Raw genomic sequence first — 18,665 nt, forward strand, 5'->3', positions numbered from 1 at the left:
GATGATATTATTTCATCATCAAATATTTCCTGGATAGTGTTGAGAGACACAATTGATTTTTGTGTATCAACCTTCTATCCTGTAACATTAATAAACTTATCTATTAATTTTGGTGTTCTTTTAATTATTCTGCATGAACTTTCATTTTTGTTTATGAAAAATATTTTAGTTATTAATTTTAAGTCAGCATGTTTATTTTTTCTTGCCTTATTGCAGTGTCTAGGAATTCCAGTGCTGTATTCAATAGAAGACATCCTTATCTTGCTCCTTATTTGGGAGAAAAACCCACAAAAGATGATGAATTTGGATGACTAGTCAAAAGAGAATTCATGTAGGGCCATATACACATGTATGTGTTAGATTGTATTAAGATTTTTTTCTAATATCATTTTGTTTAAGCAGTGAAAATCTCTAGTATAAAAAATTCTCAAAACATCTAATATACACTTATATGATTTACTGGAAGAAGATTAAATGAGCATAATCATAACTTCAAATTCCTTAACAGATAAATATAAATCAAAACAAAAGTCTATTATTTTCATCAGAGTTTGGCAAAATGACAAATAATACAAGCATTCAGTATAATAATATTTTTGGAGAAACTATATATTTTCTTCAACAAAACCTGTTTTAGAAAGTATCCCAAGAAACACATTGTATGTAAGGATTATTTGAAAGACTTTTTAAAATATTTTTGTAAAGCAACACAAAATAGCCTATACATCTACCCATTGGTACAATATATACCTATCCATTTGCTTAAATGGACAGTAATGTATGTATACTAAGAATATACTTTAAAAATGAAGAAATAGATTAAGAAAATTAATTGGTGCTTTATGAAATGACATGCTGAGGGGTCTATTAACAAATCTAAGTTAACAAATTATGTATAATTTATAATGAGATATATATCTCATTATAGATGTCCATCTATTTGAGCAAGAGAAAAAACTAAGGGTAGATCCTCATGAAAAATTTATTATGTGCTACCTGCTAGAGAAGAGTTAGCTATTAAAGAATATTCAGTGATTAATTATTTTTTATAATGCGAACTTGTTTTATTTTACTTGTTCCAATGATTGCTTAATATTTTATAAAAATTTAATAAATGAAAGTAAAGAGGAACATAATGACATCAAGGCCTTTTATCTTTAACAGTCATAAAAGGCTCTGGGTAAGCTTCATATTTCCATTACCCTGATGTATATAGTACGAGGTGTTGTGAAGTTGCCCTACTTGGAAGTAATAAGGAAGTATATTATAGAAAAATAAAATAAAATAATTATCTAATCCAGTAAAAGTCAGTGAATTTTTTTCATCACCATGTGTTGGCAATTCTGTACCATAAAGTGATACAATGTGCACTGTCCTCTCCTAAACCCCACCATCACCAATTTTCCATGTTCTCATTTCTGCCTTGATAACTGCTTTTAAGAATGGAATCGAAACGAAAGAAAACCTTCTTAATCTGAATTTTCTATAGCAGTTTTAGATTCATAGCAGAATTGCGCAGAAAATACAGAGCTCTCATATACCCACCATGTTCTCACAAACATAAAACCTCCTGGTTAACATCTTACACTGTAGTGGTACATTTGTTATAATAAGTAAACTTACATTGAGATATCAATATCATCTCAAGTCCAAAGTTGACATTGGGTTTACTTTCAGTATTGTACATCCATAAATGTTAACAAATGTATAATGACATGTATCAATTATTGTACTATCACATAAAGCAGTTTTATTGACCAAAAATTCCTTTGTGCTCCACCTATTCATCACTCCCTGCTTTCTAATGTCTGGAAACCACTTATCCTTTTATTGCTTCCATAGTTTTGCATTTTCCAGAGTGTCATATGGGTCAAATAGTTGTTGATTTTTCAGTTTTCTACTTGATAGTATGAAGTAGTGACTTCTAAGCTTCTTATTTATATATTCGCAACATATACATAAATGTTCTCCAGTAAATCAGCCATTATAACATTTTGTATGAAGTATATTTTATGATTATCTAACTTGAGAGCTCAAGAGAAAGAAAAAATAGTTTTATTTACCTTTAAGAGCCCTTTGTCTGTAAAAGCAAATGTTTGCTTCTATAAAAACTTTTGTTTGTGTCATATGTTAAATTAAAAAAATAACCTCACTCAGGTAAATCAATAAACACTCAAAAATGTTTTGTTCAAATTCTAATGATATTATATTTAACATATTAAACCTTAACCGACATGAACATCTTCTTAGAATATTAGTTATCATTTTTCCCAATGATATTTTAATAAGATTCCAAATAGGATAAAAAGATACAATTGCAGTTGTTCTGAGAGAAAGTTGAGTGCTGATCTGAATGTCACACTTCTTTTCAGTTACCCCATGCAAGATCATCCTTAAAGTAGCTTCTCAAATTTATGATGGATCCCCAGAGCATTCTTTTAGTATTTCTCTGTGGATGAAATGTGATTCCTATGCAGGAATCACTTCAATGACTGGAATTATCCTGAGGATTTTTTTAAAAAATGAAAATAATAGGAGTGGCATTATTCTAATATGAATATGACTCTGCATCATTTCAATGAGAGACTATGATCAGGATACTTTCACTCAGATAAATGACATTAATGTTTTACCTATGGGATAATTTACATATTTTATATTATATAATTGTATATAATAATTCTATAAAGATGCACTGTGTACCATAAATCAATTATATTAAGAATTAGATATTTCTTAGTATATATTATAAAACAATATAATTAAGTTATGTAACATACAAATTCTCCTTTGCAAAATAATATATTTTTCTCTGACATTGTATTCCACAGAACATGTTTAATGAAAAACTTTGACAAAGTAGCACAAATAAGAAAAGCAAATGGGCCTTAGGTCTCAGTCTATCCTCTGTATTTTAAAATTACCTAGCTTTAATTAATTATAATTTTCATTAATTAAAATTTTAAAATTATAATTTTTCCATAATCTTCTTACACCATATTTTGTTGCATTATTAATTATTTATCCCCTAAGGGAAAATATAAGTTAACAAATTATGTATAATTTATAATGAGATATCTCATTGTAGATATCCATTTATCTGAGCAAGAGAAAAAACTAAGGGTAGGTCCTCATGAAAAATTTCAAAATAATTTCAAAGCGTGATCCAAAATCACAAAATAATTATATTAAATTTTATTTCATTTTATTTTATGATATTAAAACATGTGATTTTATAAGTATAAAGCATTCTCAATCATAGCTTATTGTATACAGTGGTTCCTGTAGTATCTGATGCTATAATAGGTATTTGTTATCCAGATGTCAAATTCTTTTTCTGTATAGACTGACCATGGCCTAGAAATATGACATTCTAGAACCTCCTTAATTATGTAATTTTTTTATTGTTATTGGTTCTTTAAATTCTGTCAGATGATTCTTGTATGGTTCTCTGACCTGCATTTAAAAGTAGACAATGATTAACAAAACCTGTTTTAAGTACTTTTGCTGGAACCTGACTTCCTGACATAGAGATCTCTGCCTCTCTGTTTTAACCTCTGTATCTATGTCTTTCTGTGGCATTTCCTCAGATTTCCTTTTTGGCACTTTGAAATTGGTTTAATTGATTTCGTTTGGGTCTCTGACATTTCATCTTTCTTGCAAGCACAAATCATAAACAACTATTTCACCTCTCCTGAATTCTAAAGTGAAATGTATAACTGCTACTGTCTTCCTTGTTCTAGTTCTCCTCCAGACATTTCATACTCAAGATGTCTAGAACTGAATCTAGTCTCCTCCTGATTTTGCTCTCTATTGTACTTTCTCTATTAGTGAATTGTAGCAACATGTTATGAGTTATATTTGGTTCCTTTCTTTATATAATTGCTATATGTAATTGGACAACTGAATTTTTCTGTCAAGCCTGTTCCCATCATTCTCTTCTATCTGTTACAGATTATCTTGATCATTGTTACATCATTTCAGGTTTTGGTCCATTTTATCCCATAATAAGTGGGAAATGACCTCAGTTATTCCAAATCAAATTCTTTAGAGTAAACTCAGTTCCTTGATATAATATAGTAATATTTTTATAAATGCTAATAAGTTGATATTACAGAAAACTGAAGAGTCATTTAAGCCAATAAACACACAGACTTTTAATAGAACTGTTGGAATATCATGCTGATATATGTTTGCCTGGGTTTTAAAAAATATATACAAAAATATTTTCAACATATTTTTATGACACATATTGCCTAGAAAGGTGGAAGCTAATTCAGTTGCTTGACCCATGTATTATAATATTTTGAAGGTACTAAATGTTGGTTATGTGTGGTCTTTCTTTTGATTCTATTATAGTTTTTGTTAATGTATAGAAAGAGAAGCCAAATAATAGAGAGAAGGAAGTTTGTGGTTTCTACTTATCTGTGAGAAACCTGAAAGTACCTTGACTAAACAAAATATTTTTCTCAAATATCTTTTTCTTCATTCCCCCGTTCCACTGAACAGGCCAAATTACTACAAGTCTATTTGATATATGGAAGAGCTTTCTCTGCCTAAGGGGAAGGAAACAGGAATCAATTGGACTAGGATGGAGTTGATTTGCTGCCTTATAGTGTTTTTAGGGCAGAGGGCAGAGGAAAAAAAATGATCAGTCTAGGGATAATGTGTATAATGACTACCTCCATAGAAACTGTTTGAACTATTATTACCACTTTTATGTATCTTTTCTTCTGAAGAACTTGAAGGTAAGAGATATAGAACTTTACATAGTAGTGCATGCTATACATTTAGAAATTTGAGACAGAAAAATGGCATAAAGCGTGAAAAAAGACATGCATCTAGGGAACTCTTATTCTAGATGATGTCATTGATAGCAAATTATCCAACTACATTCTCATTTCCAGATAATACAGGAGTCACGGGAGTTTTTCTTTCTTCTTAGTCCCTTATTGTCAATTATAAAAGAGGGGGGGTGCTTAACATTGATAAAATAAACAAATAAAAAACCTGGTAGGATATAAATATGAATTTTAAAAACCCAAAGAAATAACTTTTCATTATTGTTTTCAAATATTTTTTTTTAATTTTTTATTAATTTTCACAAGTTTGTCCCTACCAGAAATTTTTAAAGAAATCATTAAATCAGAAAAAAGTTTGACAGAAATATTTTATATTTTGTGGAATAACCTCTTAAAGTCTTATAAAAATTTATCTAGAAGTTTTTCCTTTCAGTCTTCATTGGTTATACAAGAAATCAGTAACAGGTAGTTATTGTATAATTTGATCACATGATTAATCTTAAAGAAAATATATAGTAAAATCATTTAAACATGCTACTGTCTTTTGCCTATTATTTTATTCCAGTTTTATGGATAATATAGTGCTCACTCTCTGTAGTGTATAGCATTTCATGTAGATGCCTTATAGATGCTGTATTAAGTAGAAAATCCATTCATCTGGAAGTAAATGGAGTCCTGTCTTTAAAAACCAATTACAAAAGCAGTTTCAACAACTCCATCAGCCATATTCTGACTCAAACTGTGGGCTGACTTTTATTTAGTCTGGATTTCCTGGCAGTGTTCCTTTCTCACAATTTAATTATTTTGCATTAGTCTATTCTGAGTTTGCATTTATCTCCTGACCCAGTCAACAAATAGTCTAAAAATTTTAACCTATTTGCCTGCTTTTTTCATTATTTTTTTCTCTAATTCTATTTTTTGTATAATCAGTTAACAGACTGAAATCCTTTAATAGGTTTTTCAAAAATCACTTTATTATTAATATGCTTAGTGGTTCATATAACATGAATACTGTATGAATGTAAGATGAAATCTTGAACTCATTATACATGTAATTTATTTTCAAGTTGAAAACTTCTTGTGAGTCATCATATGGTTATTCTGTTTTACTTTTGCCATTAGAATTGAATGATGATGCTTTTGGATATTTTTAAATAAGAATAAAGGAAGAAGTGTATTCAATTATGATAATATACAATTAAGAATTTATATGCTTTTATCTCATTTAAAATATTAAAACCATCAAAGTAAAATCTTATACTGTTAACATTTTAAAGAAATGAAGAAAACCTCTTACATTTGCCATAAAAACTAAAAATGATCATATTGTAAGATTTTGACTGTAAGCAATGAATCTGGCTCATATCCTGCACCTGTAATAATGTCAAAGTAGGGTCTGATAATTTCTTCCCTGGAAGATCAGGTTAAATTCAGTGGCTAGGCAAATCTTATGACCTTTTTCAGATGCTGGAGATAACTTAGTCATTTTCTATTTCTCAGCTATAGTATTTCCTTTGAATGTTGTGAACTTTTAAAAAATGTCACTAAAATGTTAACTATTTTTTTTTCTTCACACATTTGTGGGTTTTAACTATACTAGTATGAGTACCAGAAAGTCTATTGCAAATATCTTTAGCAAACTCTATAACTATTACTGAACTTACAGGTAATCCTATTTCACACTTGAATGCATGATTTATGCCATAAAACCATCTATCATGTAGTCTTCTGAAAAGACATGAAAAATGATCACCAGTTTCCTTTTTATATTTATTAACTTAACATCTTTATTTTAAGTACATCATTGTTTATTCTAACATTTTTACTATATTTATATATTTTGTATGGTTTGATAAAATAAATCCTGGAAGAATATAAAATATAATGATAAATGCAATGGAAAAATTGAACAGAGAAATATACTTATCTAGCTAAAAAGTAAAATCTTTTGAATAAAGAATAAGCAAATACACTTAAATAGAAAGAAATAGAAAACTATCATTAGCAAGTTCTACTGATAATAGATATAGATCTCTTACCATGTTCTAAGTTCTTTCCTAAGAACTCATTCCCATTATTAGAAAATTAAAATGAGCACCTAGAATCATTTGCAAAACCATTAAGAGGTGGACCTTGCCTCCAAAAATAGCCAGCACAACTCCAGAAAAACACTCTTCTTAACCACTCCAGTAAGAGTCAAAATAGTTTACAATGATTTCCGTGACTATTAAACTAAACAAGTTATTTAAAAGTACTAGATAACACTGCATTTTAATCAAGTTAGTAAAAAATATTTTCAAAAAGATACATAGTAACAAGAAGTATAAAAAAACAACAGTGTGAATCAGGTCTTCTAACAAATTCAAAATATTCACTCTGATTGAATAATTCTTTGTTCTATGATCTATCTTAAAAGGGAAAAACTGAAAACAATATAAATCATATTAGGTAATAGTTGAAGTAAAATATGATATGACCACACAGTGGCATATTATGCAATCCTAAAATATGTTTCTGAAGGGTTTGAAGAGCCTTGCGGAAAACCTTGCATTGTACATATGTACAGTATAATCATTATCATATAACACAAAAAATAAACAAGGAACAGTAACAAAAATCCATAAAGTAATGCACAGAATAATAATTAGGGAAGATCTGTATGTTAACAAATTAAACTGATACAGATGAATCTTAACATCTATCAACTATACTACTCAGTAAGGCTCTAAAAGAAATGTTTTATCACAGACATAGCCTCTATGGCCTGGCTGCTGGAGACTATATATAGTTGGGTATTTATCAGAAGGAATTGATGTGATAGTACTAAATCATAGGTTTGGATACAGTTTTTATTACATTTTGGTATAATAATGAATAGATATGACTATTTTAAAACCCTGAAATCTTATAGAATAAAACAATGCTTTTTTGTAGGACTACTTTCAATTTTGAACAGTCTTTTCTTCTGTAACCATTGTTGAAAATAAACTAACAATAAAAAAATTCACAAACTTCTCTGAAGGAAAATAAATATACATAAACACTTTGAGAATCAACACTCAAGACAGTATGTAACAAAATGATCTGATAAAAGACTAAAATTTTCATGATTTATATGATTAAATGAGATAATAGAACTCAAGATAAAAAGCCTAGAAAACATCCACCCATTCAAAAAGAGCAGAATTTTTAAATAAGTAAATAGATGTTTGCCTTCAGCTATAATGTGTGGAAAGCCTAGAAGCTGTCTTTGTTGCCTTTACAAGAAAAAGTTGGACAAACTGAAAACTAATGACTTTTCTTGAACCCATCTAAAAATTAACGTTATAGTGATATATACCATTTTTAAATGTGGAGAGAGAGGCAAATGCACAGTTATCCAAGTGAGAACTGGAGCTGGAGTCAGTGGAGTAAAACTGGAAGGAGTATTTATACGGTAATTTTGACAAATTATTGGTGGTTGAGTATGGACTAGCCTAAAATGAGAAAGTCCTAGAGGCCGCACACTTAGTGGGTCCCCACACATCCAAGTGTTCTCTCTCCAGTAGCTGAATATGAGGTTCTCCTACTGAGAATACCAGAAGTATCACTTTAAAGAACCTGCCTGGTGAGAACAATTATCATTGTAATTCCCATAGTCTTCTCAATAATAAAAGTCTACTCTCTAGGAGAAAGAACATTGCTAAAATGATTCTGAAACTTCATACCAGGTGAAGAAAACTGAAGCACCAGAAAATTAAGTGATTTTTAAGGATGTGTTAAACTCACAGTTATTTGAATTGACCTAGATATAGTAAATATGCCTTTTTTGATTATTGTTATATAACTATAAAATAATGTGTTTAGGTTTCTTTCAAATATTCTGTTAAAAACTTAAGTTTACCCACTGTTTATTACCACTTGTACATGATAACAAAAACTAGGCAAATATACATTTCAAAAAAGATTAACATTATTATTAGAATATGCAAATTAAAACAGTGATAAGATTCTACTGCATATCAATGAAAATCACTAAGAACCTAAGAACCTATGATACAGATTGCTGGTGAGAATGCACAGCAACAAATACAGGAACTCATTCTTGTTAGGAGTCCACACCACTACAGCTAGTTTGGAAAATCACATTTAGATATAATCATACCATAAAGTCTGGCAATCACGCCTACAGATATTTACCCAACTGATCTGATCCCATAAAGAATCTTCAAGCAAATATTATAGCAGCTTTTTGCTTAATGACCAAAGAGTAGACTGGAAGAAAATATGTATGAACAATTAAGATATTGTTCAGCAGGAAATAGAATAACAAATTGTGTCACATCTATGTAATGGAGTAATATATAGTAATAAATAGGAATGAAGTATGAAGCTACACAAAAATATAGCTATGAAATGTCTTATGATATCAAGATGAGACCCTGAAATAGAAAAGGATATTAGGTTAAAAATGAAGAAAATCTGAATAAAATATTGAATTTGTCAAAAATAATGCATATGTTATGATTTGGATAAGTGTCTCCCAAAGGCCCATGTGGTGAATATTTGGTTTCTAGCCTGTGGTGCTCTTATGAGGTGGTAGATCTCTTAGGAGGTGGGATCTAGTGGAAGGAAGTTAGGCCACTGGGGACATGCCCTAGAAAGGGGTATTGTTCTCCCAGCCCCTGATTTCCTTCTCTCTTTGTTTCCCAGCTGTGGTGTACTGCCTTGCTATAGATTCAAAGCAATGGGAACTGTCAGTCACGGACTAAAATCTCTGAAACTATAAGACAAAATAGACCTATCCTATTTTTAAGTTGAGTATCTCAGGAATTTTGTTTCAGGAATGGAAATCTGACTAATTGCATTAATATTGATATATTAATTACAACAACAATACTGTAATATTAAAAATATTAATAATGAAGAAGGTAGGGGTTTTGTATATGGGAACTCTAGGTAACATCTTTGCAATTTTTCAGTAAACCTAAAACTATACTTAAACAAACTATTTATTTAAAAGACAATACAACTTCTGGAACTTATATACACATATATGAAAAAGTGTACTTAAATAAAAAATTATGAAGGCTATGTACAATTGAGGGATGAATTGAAGCTACATGTGAGGAATCAGAATATAATTTAAAGAGGCAAAGAATGAAAAGTATAAAAGACTCCTTGAAAACATGAAGAAAAATAAGGGTAACAAAAAATATTCAAAATCATAATTTACCACATTTATAAATTGAATAAAGATGAAAAACTATGTGTTCATTTCAATAGATGGGGGGGGGAGATAAAATTCATGCTCACTCTTCTAGTTTAGATTTTAAATGCCCCCAAAAGCCAAATGTTGAAGATTTGGCTTCCAACCTGTGCCACTATTAGCAGGTAGAAGATGGAGCTTAGTGAAAGGAAGTTAGGTGATTGGGGACATGCCATTGAAGAGGATGTTGGGACCCAGGTCCCCTTCTCTCTTTGAGGTGAACAGGCTTCCTCATCCTTGCACTATTGCCATGATATATTGCCTCACCATGAGCCCAGAAGGAATGAGATTAAGCAGTATAGACAGAAACTTTGAATCTGTAAGCCTAAATAAATCTTTTCTCCTTTTAAAGTGCTTTTCTTGGTACTTTATCTCAGTGATAGAAAGCTGACTAATGCATCCACTCATTAAAAAAACAAACATCTTAACAAAATAAGAGATAGAAAGGCACTTCCACACATTAGATAAAGAATATTTTTTTTAAAAAAACACAGTGGTAAATTATTAAAAGATTTTCCACCCCTGATTGGTAATTAATCAAAATGTTAGTTAAAACCTCTGTTATTTAATCTTAACCTGGAAGTTTCAGTGCAACAAATAAAAAATACAGAAATTTTAAAAATATAGAAATTATAAATATAAATATTGGAAAAGAAGAATTTAAATTGCAATAATTTTCAGAAAACACACTATGAATGCAATTTAAAATGTTATAAAGATAAGTCACATAAGTAAATGAAATCAGCAAAATCATTGAAAACAATATAATTTTTAGATATTAGCAACAAATGATTGGAAATAAAATGTTAAGGTACCATTTCAATAGAATAAGACATATAAGATACAAGAAACAATCTAAAGTGAGTTAGATAAGACCTCTAAACTGGTAACACTAAAAATTACTGACAAAAATTATGACTGACTGAAATAAATGGAATAATATGCTATGTTTATAGCCTGGAAATCTCAACACTTTAAGAATATGACCTTTAAATTTACTTTTATAATCAATGCAATCCCAATTAAAAATTTCAGCAGTTTGTATATGGAAATTGACATTCTGACTTTAAAATTTATATGGAGCTAAATGGCCAAAGCAAGTATGAATAAGAACACAGAGAATTTATATAGGAAATAACAAAGTTTATATAAAAATATTGTAGATGAGGGAATGTGGAATTGATATAAAATTAAACAAGGAGAAAAATGAAATAGATGAATACATTTAAAAAATATACCCATAGATATTTCATGAAAATGTAGTATATTTTGAAAGTTAATTTTACCAATAAATTTGTACATTCAACTGAATTTTCATATGGGAAAAAAGGGGGTGCTATCTTATACTACAAAGAAAATAAATTCTATATATGTAATAGGTCTAAGCATGAAAAATAAAAAGTAAAGATTCTAGAAAAGAAGAAATAGAATATTTTCATGACTTGAGCTAGTCAAATGCTTTTCAATGGGACATAAAAATGCTAATAATGACAAATTGAAAAACTGGATGATATAAAACTAAGAACTTCTATTGATTGAAAAATGTCATGAAAATGCAAATCACAGAAAAGGGTGAAGATATTTGCAATACATGTATCTAAAAGTAAATTCCTAAAAATATGTTAAAAAGGGGCATGAGTGAGTCCTGGTGAGGGCCCTCTTCTATGTTGTAGACTGCCAACTTCTTACATACTTACATGACAGAAAGAGAACTGCCTACTTCTCTGGTATCATCTCATAAAGGCCCTGCTAATCCCATTTGTAAGGGTTATACCTCTATGACCATATATCTCTTATTGGCCTCAGGACCTAAATACCATTATATTGAGGGTTAGAATTTCAACATGTGAATTTGGGAGGGACATAACCATTCTGGTCACAGCAGTTTTATACTTCTACATTCCAATTAACATGGCTAGAATGTGTGTGGGGTGTGTGTGTGTGTGTGTGTGTGTGTGTGTGTGTGTGTGTGTATGGTATGTGAATGAGAGAGAAGGAGACTGCAAGCACACCACATTTGGAAAAGATGTGAAGAAAAACAAAATTCAAATATGCTTTGGGAAGGTGCTTGGTAGGTTCTGTAAAACAAAATATGGATAGTTTATGACCCAGTAGTTACACTTCCAGGTATGTAATCAACAGAAATGTGTACATGAAAATGCCAAAATACATGTACTATGATGGACAGCAGCACTACCTTTAATTATTATAAATATAATGGTCATCAGAAGTAGAATAGGTAAAGTACATTGTAGTGTATTTATAAAATGGAAAAAGAAACATAAAAGAAAACTAAGAATTAATGTTATACACAACCACATGGACCCATATCATAAGCATGATGTTGAATACATGAAGACAGACACAAAAGGAAATGCACTGTGCGATTCCATTACTGAAAGCCCCAAATCAGGAAAACTAATAACAGTGGGAGAAGGCAGTACTGGTGACTCTTGCAGGCTCCGAAATAGATATGGGGGTTTGTGCTTGAGTGGGTGTACATAGGAACCTTCTGGAAGACTGGTGAACTTTTGGTTCTTGACATGAGTTCTGCTTACACAAGAGTGTTCACTTTTTGAAAATTTATTATGTCATATTTGCATACTTTTCTATAATGTATATTATAATTTGAATAAATATTTACTTAAATAAATGATTAATTTTAGAAGGTTAAATATGTAATAGCAGCTGCTGGGAGAAATGGTACATGCTTGTAATCCCAGTGACCCAGGAGGCTAAGGCAGGAGAATCTGGTTCAAGTCTTTCCCTGGAAACCCCATTAAAGATTTTCAGATTGCTCTCCAAATCCAGCTTGTAATATCTTCCTTCTCTAACTTTTCTACTTATTATGAACTTGTGTACTATGTATTGGGTTATTTTTAAATAATATTAATTATATAAATAAAATTAATAATATTAAATATTATTATTAAAATATTAATAATTATAATTATTAATATTTTAATAATAATAAAAAATATTATATTTTTTATTTTGCTTTATTTCTCCTCTAATGAACCAGAAGCTCCTTTATTCTATTCTATATTACTTAGAACTATGCCTAATGTAGACATATGACTCTATTTTTCCTTTAAATGGAGCACTTTGGCCTTAATTCATTTCTAGAAAATTCTCAGTTAAGATCATTTTGTGTAATACTTATCCATTTTCTTTATTTCTTTCTAATTATTTTAAAGACTGAAATGTCAGAGGAAGATATTATATAACAACACAAGGAAAAAAAAATAGAACATGTGTCCCTTCAGTACCTGTAAGAGAGTGTTGGGTAGAATTTTTCCAAATAGGCTAGATAAATGGAAAGACCCAAACAGCTCAATAATACAAATTTTATAAAACATTAGGTGAAAAATAAATTTGAAGCTCTTTAACATCAAGGCTAACATTGTTGGGAGTGCAGTATAGTTCAGTGATATAGCATGTGCTTAGCATGCATGAGACCCTGGGTTAAAGTCCCAGAATTCTTTTTAAAAGCCTGACTTCTTTGTTTTTAAAGAGGCTTACATTTCATTGCTTGGTGCTAGACTGAGTAGAGGAATTTTTTCAGGGGAAGATGATTTGCAACCATAGAAGTGAAAGGGCAGTTTAACACATGATAGTCATAGAGAAGAGTCTTAATTTTGAGGTTACATTTCATTTCAACATTTATTTTGAAAAAAATTCAAATGTTGAATTTCACTTTTAAACACTGCAGTTTTTTACCTAACAATGAAGATATTCTCTTGTGTAACCAAAAGCTATTATTAAATACAAGAAATTTTAAATTGTTACAATACTATTATTGATCTTTCTAATATGCATTCAGAATCATCCATTACATTCAATTACTTTTAATCTCCTTTAACCTAGGACAAGTCTTCAGTCTTTGTTTTTTATTATAGTGACTTTTAAAAAACTATCTGGTAAGCTTTGTTTTAATATTTATTTATACTGTCTTCTAAAATTTGTACTTCTAATCACTAGGACAAAAGTTAACAGGTCACTGTCCTCTCATTTTTCTCAGGGAACATGCTTTGAATTATTTTTTTCCTTACTATACTTTGAAAAGGCATTCATCACCCCACAGTTATCAGGGGGGAGTGGGGAATATATATGGTTTTATCCTAAAAACATAGAAATAAAAAATACCCTAATAACCTGTGACTAGAATGTTTTAAGTAGTGTAATTTACTGCACATAAAGATATACACTATGCTATAATTTCAGTGAAAACTATAAATGATGGCAAATTCGAATATATTCTAATATATTTCATTATGAGTTTGAGCCAGAAACATAGCTTTTAACATTGTATTGATTTTACCTCAATTGTAATTCATATTTCAAACACATTTATCATAATTTCAATGAAATGGCATATATAAATTGTTCTTTAGCTCTGATTAATTTTAAATCAGTTTTGCAAACCATAGAACACAGAATATAAAAAGCCTAAGTGGACATTAGACTGCTCTTTGCTGCAGTCAAGTACTTTTAGATACTTTGGTATTCTGAAAGCTACAATCTGAACATGATTTCAATGCACATCAAATACACTGAAGACCCATCTCATATTCATTCCTATCTTCAGGTGGAAAATGCTTTGAATTTAAAATAACTATTTTCATCTGTCTAGTAAGAATGCCACTCTTTTTACTTCTGCCACTTGTATATGATTTCAGAGGAAGCAAGTTGTTAATTAGATGTTTTGCATAGTTAAGAACTTATGATTATGTGCTGTCATCCATATCACTTCATTTTTTTTCACTCAATGTAATAATCTTAAAGTTTAGCTTTTTGGTCATTGCCACATATTCATCATGGTTATTTATGTCATTAAATATTAATTCTGCCTAGCTTCCTGTTGATATTGCCTAAAGACTATCTTTATGCTCTAATTATTGCCTCTGCTCCTTTGTCAAAGGTCAGTTGAATATATTTGGGTAAGTATATTCCTGGGCTCTGTGTTCTGTTTCATTGATCTATTTGTTGTTCTTTCACCAATACCATAGTGTCTTAATTGCTTTAGCTTTATCATAAGTCTTGAATTAGAGCACATAAATTTTGATATTAAATAGTAGCCTTGTTTTCAAATCAGATATTGTAACTGTATAAAATAGCTTCATATTTTAGGAATAATTTCTAAAACATTGTCAAAAGTTCTTTTTTAGAAAATTTGAAAGACTTTACTAGAGTTCTTATTATGTAAAAGGAGCAATATAATAAATACTATTTCAGGTACCTTCCAGAGAAGAATCAAAATAATTTCCTAAAATAAATTCTAAATCAAATATGCATTAGCATTTTCTTCTAGGTATTCTAATATTCCACTTTTCAAACATTTAAACATTTACATTTGCACGAGCCTTTAATGTCTAGAAATAATAATCATTTATTTCTTTAGAAATATGAAACTGATCATTCCAGTACTTGTGACCTTTGAATATATCCTTTCCAGTTGATTGAAATATCAATTTTATTATACACTAAATGCCTACATGCATATTACCCTAGAAAACTACTTTCTACTTAATTTACCACCTGTTTGGGGGATTTAGCCACATTTTTTAAAAAATTTAAAATATATGATACCATCTTAGTCTTCTAATCTTTCTCATATGAACTTTCAATATCAGGCCTCTTTAGAGCTAGGAGCCTTTGGGGAAGGATATAGAAAGAACTCATGTGGTGCATAGCCACAGGAATAATTTAATTTCTTGCCTCTACTATAGATGAAACCTCACACTTCCGTTCTACTTCAATTTCCCTGGTGTCCAGCTTCAGACATGCTAGTATCTCAGCTTGATCTTGATCCTATGCCAGAAACAAAGTTGACTATGCTTATTTCTATGATTGTGCAGAGTGTTGAGTCAGGACTTAAAGTTGCAGCCTCTCAATATTATATTAACTCTGATATTTCACTCCCAATGACATTACTTGATTTCTTCATTTCTGAAGAACAACCAATTTTCAACTTTCTGAAGTCAGCATTTCTGCTTGGAAGAAAGTTGGTTGGGAATGGTAGATAGGAGTGCTGAATTGGTTCTCTAACTCTCCCTTCAGGACATTGCTATCTTCATTACATCTTTCAGTAATTCTTTAAAAATCTCAATTGATCCGTATTCTATCCCTGTTTTTCAAATTAGGATTTTCCCTAATACATATTTCTTGGGTCATTTATTTCTATGATAATTTGAGTGAAAAAGAAAAACAAACAAGAAGACAAAATGGAAATTCCCTCAGTATCTTTTATTTATTTCAAAACATAATGGTTTTATCCTATAATCCTTTCAACAAAAGACAACACTTTTTAACAATGTCAATACCTCCAAATATCTTATGCTGTTGGAAATAATATTCTTTCTAATTTTACTTTAAGGGTATTCTTGGGTAATCTATCTCAATGAACATTCAGTATTGTGTACACTGCTGAGCTCAGGTCTCATTTTACCTTGCCAGTTATTTTTCTCTATCTACAAGAATGAATTTTTTTTTAAATAACTTAATGCAAATATTTACTCTCAGGAGGCTACTATGCAAGATATTAATAGTTGCATAACAGTTTTGGTACAATAGATTTATATGCTTTACACTTATTTGCTTGTTTGTTTATTTTTGGTACCAGGGAATCCCTAGAGGCTTTATTTATTTATTTATTTTTGATATCTTTGAACCCCTAGGGGGCTAGCCAATGAACCACATCACCAGCCCTTCATATTTTTTATTTTGAGACAGAGTCTCTAAGTTGCTTAGGGCCTTGCTAAATTGCAGAGGTTGGCTTTGAACTTTCAATCCTCTTGCCTTGGCCCCCTGAGCCTCTGGGGTCACAGGTATGTGCCACTATGCTGGGCTCACATACTCACACATTGAATCCTTATAACAATACTAAAAGATAGGTATTATTTTATCATTCTTATTTCCAAACAAAACACAGAGAGGTTAAGAGGTTACTCATGAAGACACAGAAAAATTTCAAGCTGTTATCTACTAAACCATATTGTTTCTAAACCCAGGAATACTTTATATATTTTAATTCAATTAGTATACCTACAAAACATATATAAAGTAGGTAGCATTGAGTCCTTTTGAAAAATGAGGACATTGAAGTTCAGGAAGTGGTGGCAACCTTCCTGAGGTCACAGATAATTGGAAGTATCCAAGAGTCTAAATTTGTACTGAGAGCTGTTAATTTTACTTCTTCAAAAAACTGACTTTAAACCTGTAGCTATCATCTTATAACATGCAGGCAACAGTGGAAAACTATAAACCTAACAGGTACTTGGAAACTTAATCTCAGTTCTCAACTTCTTCATGTATCCTACTGTATATGTTCTTGGGGAAGGGAGTGTGAATCAGAGAGAAAAGTTGTTGTCCTCAGAGATATTTATAAGTGCACCGTTTAATTTTGATGTAGTTGAGAAGTGGGGATGGGATTCTGTATTTCTTAAGGTGATTGATTTCTAAGGTAATAAATCCATGCAGGTAACACAGTCTGTTAAAAAAGTAAAAAAAAAAAAACCTTTTCATATTGATTGTATTAGTTACATATATGTCAAAACTCATCAAATTGCATGGTTCAAATATGTGCATTTTATTGTAAACAAAATGTATTTTAAGAATAGCAATTGTTGATATTAATATATACAAAAATGCACATTTAAAAAAATATTATAGGTTTCACCAAATTCCTAAAATATTATTATGGCTTTTGTTAAGAATATTATACTTTAGCTAAATTATGGCTAATAACATTTTATATTTTCAAATGTATTTACAACTATTAACCCTAGGAATCTATATGTAAGATATTAATGAGTGGTGTTGATAAGTTAGTTTACATTAATGAGCTCATTATTCATTATGAAAAACAATTTTTCAGAGTTTATGAGTTGTATGATTAAAATATGCTTTTGTTGTGTTTGAATATCCACAGCTCAGTCCATTTATAAGACATTCTGTCCTGAAGAGAACATTCAATATTACTCTGCTAAATTCTTTCCTGACTAAGAGAGAAAATTCTCCTACTACAGAACAAAAAGCCAAAAAAAGAACAACCAGGAGGCAAATAGAAGCTTCTAATGGTGAGTGTGCCTATACTCACTGAATCATATAGTTGCTATGTATTTACAATGCTAAATTAACTGTCATACTTATTCATATAATTTTTCTGTTTTCCAAATAGTATATTTACATCCCTATTCGAGAAATTGGTCATGTTTATGACCCTGAGAAGTAACTAACACATTTTAACAAAGGATAATTTACATAATTCTAGAAATAAGTGCTGATCTGACATTTATAAAGTCTGTTTTTCATTTTGCCTTTGATCCCAAGATGGAAGAGTTACCTTAACGAGGTGTGACAGCCTTTTAATCAACATACTTTTTGAATATAAACAAATAAAAAACTTGTTATGCTTTCATTAATTATTCTGGAATTGCATCACATTGTAATATTTAGGCACTTTTTTTTGCCAAATTATTCAATCAAGAAAATTTGGACTAAGGGTAGATATTTTCATATAAAGAACTAATAGATACTGAACTATGAGTTAAACATTAAGTATATCATAATGACTTTAGGCTTTGATTTTTTTTTTGGAAGATGGTATGGAACTT

At 30.1% G+C, this 18,665-nt stretch overlaps 1 protein-coding gene across 1 annotated transcript in view; it reads left to right on the plus strand.

Moving 5' to 3' along the window:
• Positions 1 to 18,151, plus strand: part of Stpg2 (sperm tail PG-rich repeat containing 2) — a 521,628-nt gene extending 503,477 nt beyond the window's left edge. Inside the window, exon 13 of the mRNA XM_076864073.1 lies at positions 17,981 to 18,151. Within this exon, the coding sequence (XP_076720188.1) occupies positions 17,981 to 18,151 (171 nt within the window). The remainder of the gene's footprint in view (positions 1 to 17,980) is intronic.
• Positions 18,152 to 18,665: the final 514 nt, after the last annotated feature.

The sequence above is a fragment of the Callospermophilus lateralis genome, chromosome 8, assembly GCF_048772815.1.
Source record: "Callospermophilus lateralis isolate mCalLat2 chromosome 8, mCalLat2.hap1, whole genome shotgun sequence".
Taxonomy (NCBI): domain Eukaryota; kingdom Metazoa; phylum Chordata; class Mammalia; order Rodentia; family Sciuridae; genus Callospermophilus; species Callospermophilus lateralis.